The sequence below is a fragment of the Amborella trichopoda genome, chromosome 5, assembly GCF_054954075.1.
Source record: "Amborella trichopoda isolate Santa Cruz 75 chromosome 5, AtrichopodaSantaCruz75HAP2 v2.0, whole genome shotgun sequence".
NCBI lineage: Eukaryota > Viridiplantae > Streptophyta > Magnoliopsida > Amborellales > Amborellaceae > Amborella > Amborella trichopoda.
Window position 1 is genome coordinate 1,807,833 of NC_142340.1, and position 13,688 is coordinate 1,821,520.

General features: G+C 36.3%; 1 protein-coding gene across 2 annotated transcripts; it reads right to left on the reverse strand.

Moving 5' to 3' along the window:
- Positions 1–9,299: 9,299 nt before the first annotated feature.
- Positions 9,300–13,416, reverse strand: LOC18426688 (auxin-responsive protein IAA27). 2 transcript variants are annotated; one of them, XM_011622273.3, is made up of 6 exons: positions 13,267–13,416; positions 12,512–13,096; positions 10,990–11,219; positions 10,574–10,715; positions 9,886–9,947; positions 9,300–9,663 (listed from the first exon to the last, which is right to left on the reverse strand). In XM_011622273.3, the coding sequence occupies exons 2-6, from the start codon at positions 13,081–13,083 to the stop codon at positions 9,626–9,628; spliced, it is 1,044 nt and encodes a 347-aa protein (XP_011620575.1). In that variant the 5' UTR covers positions 13,084–13,096; positions 13,267–13,416; the 3' UTR covers positions 9,300–9,625. The 2 variants fall into 2 exon arrangements, with proteins under 2 accessions (XP_011620575.1, XP_006833393.1); XM_006833330.4 differs by having other exon boundaries at positions 12,512–13,354.
- Between the last annotated feature and the right edge of the window lie 272 nt (positions 13,417–13,688).

A 13,688-nucleotide genomic window follows, 5' to 3' on the forward strand; every position in this document is an offset into this window, starting at 1 on the left:
ATCGAACAGATCTGCAATCACTTCAAAATATTAAGAATGGATGGTCTAAGATAATATATTACAAGAAGTATCATTTTGAGTAATTTAAAATCTTTTTTTTTCCCTCCATCCATACATCGTGAGGTCAAGATGAATTACAGGGTTTTTAACCTTCAAAACAACTTTCTTCGATGGTTTTTTGAGATGTCCTTTTTTTTATATTTAAGGTTGCAACTTTATATAAACTTTTTCATTTAATATATTAGAGATATCTTGAGTTGTAAAGAAAACCCAAATTATTAATGTCATATTACAGTTTAGAATCTTTTTATGTATGTGTCTATGTGTTCAACTATAAAGCTATTATATGCATTAGCATTAGGTTTTAAAGTCATTTTTGCACGTTAATAGTTGCAGTTAGCCATAGATCCATATTGCACACTAATGGTTGAACTTAGATTGTTTTATGCAAAGATAATTTATCTGTTAAGGATGCATTGTGTGACTCGGTCTCGCTTGTGAGTTTTCTCAAGTTGTGTACAATTCAGGGATATTATAAAAAAATAATAATTAAAAATTAAAAATTCTAAAAAATATTTTAAAAACGTGGGATCGATCAATAATTTTTTTGCATCATTTATATATTTTCGACAAAGAATGATGGGTGTTTTTTGCCATAAAGCGCTATATTTATATTTTTCCTATTTGTGAATTTGAAAAATGCCCCCAATTATACTTATATTTTTTTCTTTTCAATACTATCTTAAGCTTATTTAGACTCCTTAAGGCGGTTTTTTTTTTTTTTTTTTGCTTTTTTATTATTTTTTCTATTTTTTTTATTTTTCTCTTTTTTTTTTTAAAGTTATTGAGGGTTCAGGACTCGGCCACTTGTCTCGACCAAGGGGCGAATTCCCTGGCCAGCGCGAGTCTCGGCATTACGACTTAGATATTTTCAATGTGGATACACATAACTATCCTAGTAATACTCAAGTGCTCTAGAGATGCTCATATACTCCATTGTTGTGCTTCTAGTTCTTGGGTTGAGCAGTCAGTTGAGCTGCTATTAAGCACTTAGGTGATCTAGTGGTTAGCTTGTTCATTCATACCATTGTTAGTGACTTGAACGGTTGGTTTGGATGCAGGTTCATGCATCCACAACAGAGTCATGGATGTATTGGACATGGGTTAATTTGTGTATTCCACCATCAAACAATAAGAAGATTAGGGCACAACCCATACAGGTCAGCAAGGGCAGATTTCCCACATGTTTCGTGAAGCCAATATGGTTACTTCGTAGAGAGGGCTGTCCTGCTTTTGGAAGATATTGTGTGGAGGACTGTCCCTTGGGTTTTTTATTTTTTATGTTTTTTGACAAAATTACTTTTTTTTTATTAATCAATGAAGAAATACAAAAGCTCAAGAAATGAGTATATAAGAAACAATAATAGATTGTAGCTCTACTTCTCGTTTTGCAATACCATCTGCAATGTCATTCGCCTTCTTATATACATGCTGAAAAGATACCTGCAATGATGCACACTGATCCATGATATTCATCCATTTTCTTCTCAGATGTCGTGGAGACCTTGATACAATGTAGCAATAGTTGCCGACGTAAAAGTTGTAACGTGACTTTCGCTTTGTAATTTTTTATCCTATTAATAAAAAAAAATATAGGGCCCTCTATCCCATTGATTCACTCAAAAAAAAAACTAAAGATCAAGAATAAGCCCATTGAGTTATTATACCTCGTTTATTTTCTAGCACTTGGGTTATTGCATTCCATATACTCTACCTTCTAGCACTTGATCCTGTGTTTATTTATGCATGCATTGCCCACGGATCAATAATTAAACAACTGGTGCACTGCCCTACCCATTTGATCATCAAACGATGCACATTTCTATTATTGTGATTCCTTTCGAGATGGTAAGAATGCATTTTTAGATTTCCAAAACACAAATGTTGGATTTTGCGGATAACGAACTGTGCCATCAATGAAGTTAATAGGCCCTAAAACAGGAGATAATATCTTTTTATGTGTACATACCTCTTGTGTTATCTTCGCTTTGCTTCAAGCGAAGGATCTGAAAGTCTTCGGGTTTTGCTTTTCCTTCAAGAACGAAGCGAACGAATACGTTCGGGCAAAGCCGCACTCGAACTCTTCACTTTTACCCTTAAAAAACGAAGCGAACCGAATACCTAAACACTATTCTTCAACTTGTTGCTTTCTAAAGCTTTAGCTAGCAAAAAGATGCTTAACTAATTAATGCCACGTATCAAAAGTACAAAAAGGAAAATGTCACCAAATATTTTTTGGCACGTACACATATATAAAAGAAGAATAGAAGAAAAAGTAATAATATGACCGTAATGCCCCTTTACCCATTTTAATAGGACTCAAACAAAAGTCAAAACTATTGATATTTTTGAAAAAAATAAAAAATTTAAGTACTTTTCATTACTATTCTTCTAATTCTATAGGCATTTAAAAAGTAATTTTGAAATTAGTAGTATTAAAATAATATTTTAATCATTATATTTATTGTTAAATAGAGCAATAAATTTAAATACTATTAAATTTTTATTTATAAAATTAAAAAATAGATTCTTAGTTATTTTAAAATAAACAAATAAGATCTGAAGTACCTAAATGCTTTATTTTTTAGACCAAACCGAAACAGGTTTTGAAGTGAATATGACAACATTACTACATACATATAGAATATTTACTATTAAATTTAGATATTATATTTTATATTTATTATAAAAATATATAATTTTTTAATCGAATTAAGATGCAGATTGCCTTAAACTCTAATATTGAAAGGGCTTTGCTAATAAGTACTTCAACCTAAACTCTATGTCTCAATAAGATTTTATTTTAGTTGAATGTTACGTGACCCAACCCTTAATCAAAACTTATTATTAGTTGAATACTCCGTATTAAATGCCACATCCAGCTTTAATATATTGTGGTTGATACATGAAGAGTAACAAAGATGAAGTTACCTAAGATATTTATTAGCTGAGTTGAATATAAGGGACGCACAACTGCTGGACTTTGGTTTCAAATTCAAGTCGCACCTTTTCTGTTTCTTTGGGTAAGGAAATTCAAGTGATAGCTTACGTACCCAAAAAGACAAAGATATTTATGTAATGTTTTTAATTCTCAGTTTCAATCACCAACTTACCAACCCCAAAAGGATAAAAGATCTAAAGCATTATTATATCTAAATTATTATTATTTAATATGGGAGATAACAAAATTAAGGTCAATGAGTGGAAGTCGTAGTAAAAACACTTGGAGCCAAGTGCGGACCATGGGTCCATTGCTGTCTATATGTAGTCCAAGAGGTCTCACTTTTTTCATTGGAAAAGAGCCTCATGGGAAAATGATTCTTGCTTATTCACACAGTGACTTGATGTGAGGGTTTAGCAAGTGGCTCACCGTGGTCAAAAAACCACACTATTGTTCAATGGACTTAGAGTCAGTGGCCAAAACCCAATTGAGTCAAACCCCAAGTGATGGCCTGAGAGAAAAACAGACCACACAAAGGAGCACTTTTAAAGGGTGGTACGGAACAGGTGGACCCGCACCCATCTTTTGAATCCAATGGTCTATTAGTGCTAGCTCATAACCCTAGAAGATGGTATTGTTAATGGATGAACACTGGAGTTTTAGGTGGGAGAAGTTCCACTGAGGCATGGCCTAAGATAGGAAAAGAACTTTTCTTTGGCATGTGGCATACACACTTTCTATCTTACATTAAAGGAAAATATGTTGGCCATTTCTCCATTCTCTAACCTTGAAAAGTGTGAGAGTGACTAAATATTCTTTCTAAATCCTTGTGCATGTTAAACATTAAAATGTGTTTAATATGGCTTTGTTGATAAAATTTTTCTCTATCACTCTCATGGGATTTTAGATTTTGTGGGATTTGAAAATTTGTTATACAATTTTTTTCCTTTTTCAAATACCCCTCTTTTGGCACTCTAGGTATCCAAATTTTATCTATCTTCTTTTACTTCATGATGTTGTATAATTGTTTTATAGTAGGACTATAAAATAATGAGTTGTAATCTATTTTTGTTTTTATTAATGAAATATGGGTAAATGGCCTTCTCTCCCATTGATTTACTAAAAAATTATATAATTGTTATAAGGTTGTGTGATTATGCACTTTTGCCTACCCCTGGCCCAATATTCCAAATCTTTATCCCTAGTTCATTCAGGCTTCAAGAATATATCATCATTCGAATTTTTATCCAAACTATTTAAGATTGACAATATGAATCTTGTTTCAAAATCAACTATATGAATCTCGTTTCACCATTCTACTCTATCAAGACCATACCCCCAGGCTTCAAGGATAAATAATATGAAATCTCCTACTATCAAGACCATACCCCCAGGCTTCAAGGATAAATAATATGAAATCTCCTACTTGTTGCCTTAAAAAAACCAAAGGTGCCTCAAGCAAACCTAAAGAGTTTAGAGAACTGTTCATGATGGACAATGCCCTCATCTCCCCAAAGTTATTGAAATCGGATTTCATGAGAGAAAATGACATTTTTGCCCCTTAGCGCGATGTGTCTCAGACCTTGCTCGATCTCAACAAGGACAATGGCCTTATTGGATCACTTCGATCGACGAACAAATTCCGTCCGACGTGTCCGGCTTCGAAGGTGTAGAGGTGTCCCTTTTGATCCTATCGTATAGCCATGCTCCATTATGAGTAGCAAGAGACATGTAACCAACCCCTTATAAATCTAAACCCTACTTTAATGCTTAATCATATTAATTAATCTTATTGTTATACCTCCCTTTCATATTCCTAGAATTATTGCTCCCTGCCGGCACAAGGCATCCAACTCGAATAATCCCACGCCATCTTTGTACCTGACTAACCGCATTTGTGGGACCCACACTCCTTTCATGATCCTGTCATTTTATATTAATGTGAAAAGTTGAGGAGGACAAAATTCGTTTGAACTCAAAGCCCATAGTGTTGTACTTGACCTCCTCGCCTGCAATATAGATGGTCAACCTATAGGGGTCACAATACTTGATACTTAGGATCCAGTGATTTAAAAATTGTTGATTCGACTCCAAATCGCTCGAGTAGAACAGATTTGCGGTTTTTTGGGGCTCACGAACCGTGGACTCGGCCCTTTCACTATAGTGAACATGGTGATTTTGACTCGGCCCTTTCACTATAGTGAACATGGTGATTTTTTAGTTGGACTTTGGCAATTGTGGAGTCGCACACAATTTCTTAAAATTCCTAAATCATTTTTTTACTAAAAAATACCAAAACTCCACCTTTTTATTTTGAGTAATTTAATTTAGTGGGGTCTGTCTTTCTCATTTTTTTTATATAGATTGGGTAATTATGTTTTTTTTGAAAGTATCAGTAAATGGTATCAATAGTATTGAAAACCACAATGTATTAACTAAGTATGGGGTGCTACCACTATGACCTAAAGCGGCAATGACTCATTCGAGCCATTCGAGCCCCAAATATGCACTTTTCTCTCTGTTTTGAAAGACCTACAAGATAAAGTTGTTTCGCAATTTTTATTACCAGTGTTCCAAGGTAGCTTGCTCCGAATTCTCGAGCTGACTGAAAGGTGGCCGATTCGGCCACTTATTCCCAATTTTCAATCACTTTTTGGGTCTAGTAGAATAATAGATTTCAAATGGAAGAACACTCCGAATTAGTTCTTCGAAAAAAAAAGAGAAGAAAATACCCCAAATGCTCAAGAGGTAATTATGTCATTAATAAAAAAGAAATAGGCAAGTCCTTAGAGATACTTTTACCGGTTGAGTGGAATTTTTGTTCTTTCCATTAAAGGCAAGATAAGCATGGCTAAAGCAACAGCCATGGTACTTTGAGACTCACAAAAGGTGGATAAATAAATAAAAACCATTAATATAAAACAAACCCAAAGCCGTGTCGGTGTCAAGATAAGAATAGTTATGGAGGGGGACACATGAATCACTGGTCCACAGCCCCATTTAATGGATGTCTCCCAACCCACAGCCATTGATAAAAATGCACCTACAAAGAATCTAAGTAAATAAATTTTAAGATGAAAAAAATTTAAAGAAGAAAAATAGAGTGGACCCACCATCACACTTATCTCAAACAGTAATTTCTCTCTCTTGTTTTTGAAAAGATGTTTCTCTTTCTCTCTCTATGTCCCCCTTTAGCTTATCTTTAGGGCCAAAGCACCACACCCAATCCCAAGGCCCACATCAAGTAATTCTCATTAATGAAACTTGATTATTGTTATTTTAAGTAGGATTGGTGATTAGTAGCACAACAAATGTGTGGCTCGAAGGAACCGAACCTTGATGTGGTTGTCCCTTCACAACATAAACACATCGCATTTATTTATGTGGGAATTTTGGGTAACTTTAATTAGCATATAAATATTTTTAACATTCCTGGAGAGAGAACTGAAATAATCCATTTTTAGGGGAATTATGCTCTCTCTCTCTCGATGGAGTGGTAATGGTCCGGGTGGCCCGGCCTGACTTGATCGGCCTGGCTGTAAGAAATTAGGGCTTGGGCCACAAACTGTGGCCTGGTGGCCAGGTTTGGGCTAGGCCAAGACAGTTTCGGCCTGGCCTTATTTTTTCATATCTTTTGCTTTATTTTTTAAAAATTTTACCTGGCACAACCCATTGCCAGCCCTACTATCTCTCTCTCTAATCCACTGATTTGGGGTGGCCGCGACTTCCTCGGATCAGCTCATTGCAATATGAACCTGGTTTCCAGCCTTAAGGTTTGCAATGGGCCGCCCAGCTCAGTTCAAGTCCTACAAAATTGGGGTTTGGCCTGTGGACATGGCTAGGATAGAGCATGCTTAGCTCAGCTGATCCGTGTGTGTTTTTTCTTATTTCTGTTTGTTTGCTAAATCTAGTTGCCCCCAATGCGGCACCTCGGCCAAGGCTTCTTTGTCCTGGAACTGGCTCAAGCCAGGGCTGCCCTCGCCTGTAACCAATTAGTTAGCCTCATTTCCTAATCAATAAATTATTTTATCAGACTGAATTTCTATGCCCGGAAAATTGAAAAATAACGAAAATATACTGCTAAAATGAACAATGGACACTAACTGACATAAGGCCTTAGAGACTGCAATCACTTCCACAAATCACAGGAATTAGTGTACGTGACAATGTTGTAAATTTAAAGAAAATTTAGTCATTCATGCCTCGAAATAAAATTATTCCATCGCGAGGCAGAAATTGACTTAGTCCTGGATTGGAAGGCTAGGGATTCTCGGCCAAAAAAAACCCAATAATCACTTGAGTCTCCTGGTTTTGTAGTTCTCTATTTTTTTTTCCATTTAACACAGCCCATTCCGACTTGAACTCAAGTATGACGGGTAGAATTAGAATTAGATCTGGCCGAGTTGTTTTTTTTTTTTTTTTTAAATGGTTCCTTTTTAATGTCAATAAGAATATGTTTTTTTTTTTTTTTTAAATAATTCTTTTTTAATACGTCAATAAGAATAGAAACCTAAACCAATAGCTGAAGCTCACAGGTGGGGCTACCGCCATCACCTCAAACCCCATTCCCATGGAGTGGCTTAAGTGCATTCCTTCCAAGGAAAAGGACCTTCCAATTTAAGGAGAAAAATGAGATTAAAGAGCAAATATTGCTATTTATAGCATGACAAATGCTTGCTTTCTTGCCAAACAATTTTGGTTCCAATATGGATTTTGCACTGTCAAATATAAATAAAATAAAATAAGAAGTAGATTATTTTTTCTTGCAATTTTAGATAAAGTAAGTCATAGAAGACAAGGATATCCACCAGGGGCAGAAAGCCCACTAAATGTTGTCCCTCCCTTTTATAGAATTATAGTTGTAAACCAATTGGAGGCTTCACATGCCCACCTGTGGACAGGCTGGACATGGCCAATATATCTAGAGAGAGACAGAAAGATCTTTAAGATGGAAGAGGGACAGGAAGTTTTTAGAGAGAGAGAGATTGCTCATGCGTGTATGGAATTCAATGCCTCGACATTACCATTTAATGTAACAAGCAAACAGGAAACAAAAAAGACAATTCCCAATTAATCATTGAAGCATTGAGAGAGAGAGAGAGAAAGAGGAGGGGCTTTAGCAAAGGATAGAACAAATTCTTTTGATTGTTTAACGAGTTCTAATGCCTATATATTTCAAATTACATGAAACAATTAAAAAGAAAAGAAAAGACCATCACCATTGATACGTCTCTAATGTTTCGACTTTGTAAACTTGCCTCAGTTTAAACCTTCCCTCCAGTTGGCGTATTCAAATTAAAAAAACTGTTCCAAACAGGAGACATCTATGTATCATTTGACAAGAAGCGAGATTTTAAGTGACATTTCCTTATTAAAAATTTTCAAATAATAAATTTCTAAGCTGAAAGAGAGAGAGAGAGGGTATTTTTGTTGTTTCAACACAAACCAAAAACCATAGACATGCCTAACAACGTTTTAGCCAAAGGTGGATTATATTTTAAAACCCGAATCCAAAGGCTAGATAGTCATCTTTTGAACCAATTAAGATTTGCTAATCTAAGCTAGATCAGATAGAAAAATTAGTTAAAAAAACTGTTGTAGTTTTAAAAATTTTAAAAAATAAAAATAAAATGAATGAGATCCCAACTATTAGGCAGATCCAGATCTCCTGATTCTCCGAGATAAACCGCCAAATTCTTATATAGAACCAGGAGATTTTATAATAATAAAAAAATCAGATCGATTCCCAGTTCCGTCCGAAAAAATAGTGCGATCCCCATTGGCTAAATTGGGGTTGAATCAACATCATGTCTATCACACATTTCCAAATAAAATACCGCACTACTCATGCATCCCCCCATTCCACTATCAAGAACAATCAAAAGCATACATCAGTGTCACCAGAGGGCATCAATTTCATCATACCCATCCTTATTTAGCAAATGACCAAACAAAATGACACAATTCTCCAACCATTAAATTTGCCAAACAATAGTTGACAAACAGATAAAAGTTGGCCCCTCTTTCTCTCTCTACATAAAAGTTGCCCTCTCTCTCTTGCTCCCTCATTCACCATAATACTTCAAGCACAAAAGTTGGCACAACTGAGGATCCGAACCCCCCCTTTCTCTCTCTCTCTCTCTCTCTCTCTCTCTCTCCTGTAATAAATAAATTCTCTTTCTCTCTCTACACACAAATGCACCAAACCATCCAACCCAAGCTCACATCCAATTTTACCAAACCCAACACCCTTATTCTTTAAATTAAATTTTAGTATTGGAGTTCAAAACAACTCAAGTTTCAGTCAAAATTTTCTATATTCCACAAGCTCTCATTATCCTTTGCAGTCTGAATTTTTCATATATAAAGAAACAGGCACACCCAAAATAGCACACAGAAGAGTATAAATACATACAAATATATGCAGACATGAGAATTTGTGCTTACAGATAATTACCTAGAGAGAGAGAGAGAGAGAAAGAGAGCCTACCTAAATGTCTTTAGAAATCTCATCAACCAGCTGATGTTGCAGTCAGTTGGAAAATATGGCAAACCATACAGATATAAAGAAAAGAAGAGAGAATTATTGAGCTTGCAAAAGATTGGTTGGGTTGGGGTGCCAGCCTAGTTCCGGGCTTTGCATTTCTCCATGGCTCTCGGCGCTGCAAGATAGAGACCCGTTGCAGGTTAGGCCCCACAAAGTACAGAGTGAGAATCATGGAAATGGAACTATTTTTCATTAGAAAACTGAAAAGAATTAAAATTAGCTTCAGTACAACACCCATTTTCATACTATGTAGAGGGACCTACAGACTTTGAAAAAATTGACCCCGAGCACTCTCTCTAATTGAATTTTACCAGTAATTCCAAGAAAAGCATCATACCTAGACCAATTGCCTCAGAACCCTTCATAATGCGGAGCCTCCGACATGAGCCAATGAACATGCTACACAAAGAAAAGACCAAAACCAGCAGTTAGTTGCGCCGTATAGTCAGGCACTGTTTCAACTCCTGAAAGTTGCTTCATTTTTATGCAATAGATGTAGGTTCCATTCTTTGCCTCTGCATCCATTTCCCAGTTGAATATGATGAGGAATCAGTAGCAATTCCATCCTTAAAATGAGTTATGCACTACAGCAATTGGTGTTAGACCAACCCCCCCACCTCACCCACCTACACCCCCCAAAATGTTCCAATTCGGAGTTTACAGTGTCAGACTAGGCTCTGACCTGGCAAGGGTCTGAGTCCATGATTTTCCCGAGACCAAATGGGAGATGCGAGCGAGTCAAGACTGGGAATTTTTATAAACAAAAAAAAGGAAATACTTGGACGTTTGGAAATTCTAGGATTTTCCTGGAATCACCAGTCCGACTCGGATGACTCGTGAGTCAGATAAGCGATTTTTTAAAAAATGGTTTCTGTCATTGAGAGAGAAAGCTAGACTGCTTGATTTCAAGGATCCATAGTTCAGTCACAATTATAATTCAAGAACTATTGCATAGTTCATTACTAATAAAACCTAATAAAACAGAGATAATAGAAAAATGAAAGAAGCGAATGGTTGAAGCTTACTCCCAAGGCACATCTCCAACAAGCATCCAGTCTCCATCCTTGTCTTCATAGGTTAGAACATATTCAGATCCATTGAGAAGATCCATCAGCCGACTCTCAGTAAGCCCATCACGGCCTGGTGCTCCGTGGGGTCCATACTGACCTGAAAAAATATTCATCCACAAAACACAAGGAAATGATTACTCCAAAAGCCTCTCTCTCCTTCAAATTAGCTTATCTGCACATCTCCCTTTTTTATTTTCTTTTTTTGAAATAACCATTTCTGTACATCTCCGTTTTTTTTTTTTAATAACCATTTCTGTACATCTCCGAGTTTTTTTTTTTTTAAAAAATAACCATTTCTGCACATCTCCGTTTTTTTTTCTGAAATAACCAGTTCTGCACATATACTTCCTAAATTGAATGAGAAATCTCACCTATGGTAAAACAGCTGAACATCTTTTCAAGAGCCGAGGAGAGTTCAGTGTATGTCAAGTAGGTTTTGAGATCTACTTTCCTTAGATATGGAGCTCCATCCATGCTAACCTTAACATAGAGGCACCCCAAACCCTGTTTCCCTTCACCTTCCTCACTGTTCTTTGCAGGGTTCGCAGCCATGGTGTTCTTTCTATATGAGCGAATTGGTGGCCAACCTACAACTTGTGCCCTTGTGTACAAATCATAGAAAAGAAAATAAATAGCCGCAAAGGAAAATTATGAAAACCAGCTGCATAATCATGTAAGGAAGGAATAACCCTCTTTTCCGGAATATCAATATGAGAGATATAGAGATCATATGGACTCCACACAAATTATACTTCAAAAGTTATAAAGCATCAGCAAGTTGCTAATACCCTGAAATTATACATAGAAAAACAGTGAAAACAGAATAATGCCAAATTATGACTCCATACACGCAGTTTATATAAAAGAAAATCACAATCACAAACATCAAAAGGATTAAGAGAATAAAAGGATAAAATAAAGAGGAAATCACGATAAGAAATATATTAAAAAACAGTAAGAAAATATGGCCTGATGAACAGCTCTATAGAAGACTAATACAAAATTAAGGAACCACTAGATATTCAGAGCACAAATTTTCAAAAATGAATTAAAAAAAAAAAACCAAGAGTCAAAAACACAGTTACCCATCTATCCCTTTCAAAGAAGAAAACATGGTTACACAAATTGCAAAGAAAATACTAACAAATCATACTGATCAAACACCGGGAAAAGGCACAATAGGAAGAAAACCACCAAATCTGATAACACGAGGAAACACAAATCAGGTGTACAAAAGTAGGGATCTAAACCCCATGATAGTTCTAAAGAATACTTCACAAGAGAAAAATCATAACTCTCTCCAAGAAAAAACGACAATGATAAATAATGCAAACAAAATCGCCGCAAGTCAAGTTTATCAAACAACGAAAAGAAGCAGAATAAAAGAAACCCACAAATCTGAGAATATAGGGAAATTCAAATCATTGGCAAAATATAAGTAAATCATAAACCCATGGAAGTTTAAAAGAATAATGCACAAAAAAAGAATTTTTCTAGAAGCCATACAAAAATATGGGGTAGGGAAGATAGAGAAAGAGACAGAGAGAAATCAAGTCCAACACAAATGGAAAGGCCAAACACCAAATCAGTATCACAGTAGGAGCTAAGAAGCTCAATCAATCACTGTTCATTGTGGCTTATTACAAATAACAGACATCAATTAACTAAACAAAATAGAGATTCAAAAAATAAAGAAAAATAAGAGAACAAAGCTAGTCCATGGACATATAGATTAAGAATACCAGAGAGAAGGCAAAAAAAAAAAAAAAGTAGCAATAGCAATTCAAAACCAAAGTCGAATCCTCTAATCCAACAACAAAAATGAGAGGGACAGAGAGTAAGATTTCATGAAGTTAACTCAAGACAGAAAGCCATAACTTTTCTCGCACTTACTTTGCAGCAGGAGCGACACCATGCTCATTGGCAGGAGAAACTTGGCCATGGCTCTGGTCTTTTGCCCTGTCGTGACCCGAACCCGAAACCCCGTTTTGAGCAGTGTCCTTTCCATTACTAGTGCCTTTTCGAGGAGAGAGAAAACCAGGAGAGAGGTGGTCATGGCTTCCATTACCATGCCAAACACCCGAACCAACCTCAGATCCAGAGCCACCATTGAAAGCCCACTTCCCATCTGATGCAACACCTTTCTTTACGCCATCAATAACATCAGAGATGCCTCTTTTAGCTCCTGAAACAACATTTTTTGGCGAAACCAGAGGAAAAATCCCTTTCTCTTCAGGTCTAAGAGGTCCCAACAAGCAAAGCTCTGGCTTTTTCCTATCAGGTGAACCAGAACCAGGAAGCCCAAGCCTGAGCTCAGTCTCTTTCAAGTTTAGAGAGTTTCCATTTTCTTCCTTTGAAAGAGAAGTTCTTTCCATTGATGAAACTTCTGATAAGCCTATGTAATCATGCTCCTTGAGGCTACAGTCACCTGGTACCTCATCTACATGGCCAAGAGGGGGAGTCATGGAGCTTCAGAGCCTGCAAACATGAAAAGGAGGGAGCTTTCTTTAGAGAGAAAAAAAGAGGGAGCTTTTCTTGTTTTAGAGAGAGAAAAGAGGAAATGGGTGGTCTTTTCTTGATTTAAGAGTGAGAAGAGAGAGAGAGAGAGAGAGAGAGAGAGAGAGAGAGAGAGCTGGAGATTCTGCTACTTCTAATGAACAAGGAGATGGGTTTTGAGAGAGGAGAAGCTTCCTTCTAGCTTTCTGAAGGCTTTTTTTATTTTGGGGGCAAAGGACCAAAAGCCAGTATGGGGAAAAGAGGGGGAAAAAGAGAAAAAGAAATGCAGGAGAACCCAAACCATGTAACTCTTTTCACTATAAATTTTTTTTTTTTCTCTCTAACTGCTTTTTATCTCACTAAACCCAACCGACAGGTTCAGTAGCATTTTCCGGCAGGTTCAGATAAGGTTTTCCACTTTTCAATGTCCTCTTTCATCCATATATCTTTAGAGAGAGAAAAGCAACTGAGAGAGAAAGAGAGTATATTTTAGAGAGAGAGAGAGGGACCATGCTGCAGTGTAAAGAGCGCGAATAACCAAAAACCACTGTAGAGTGAAGAGAGAGAGCAAACA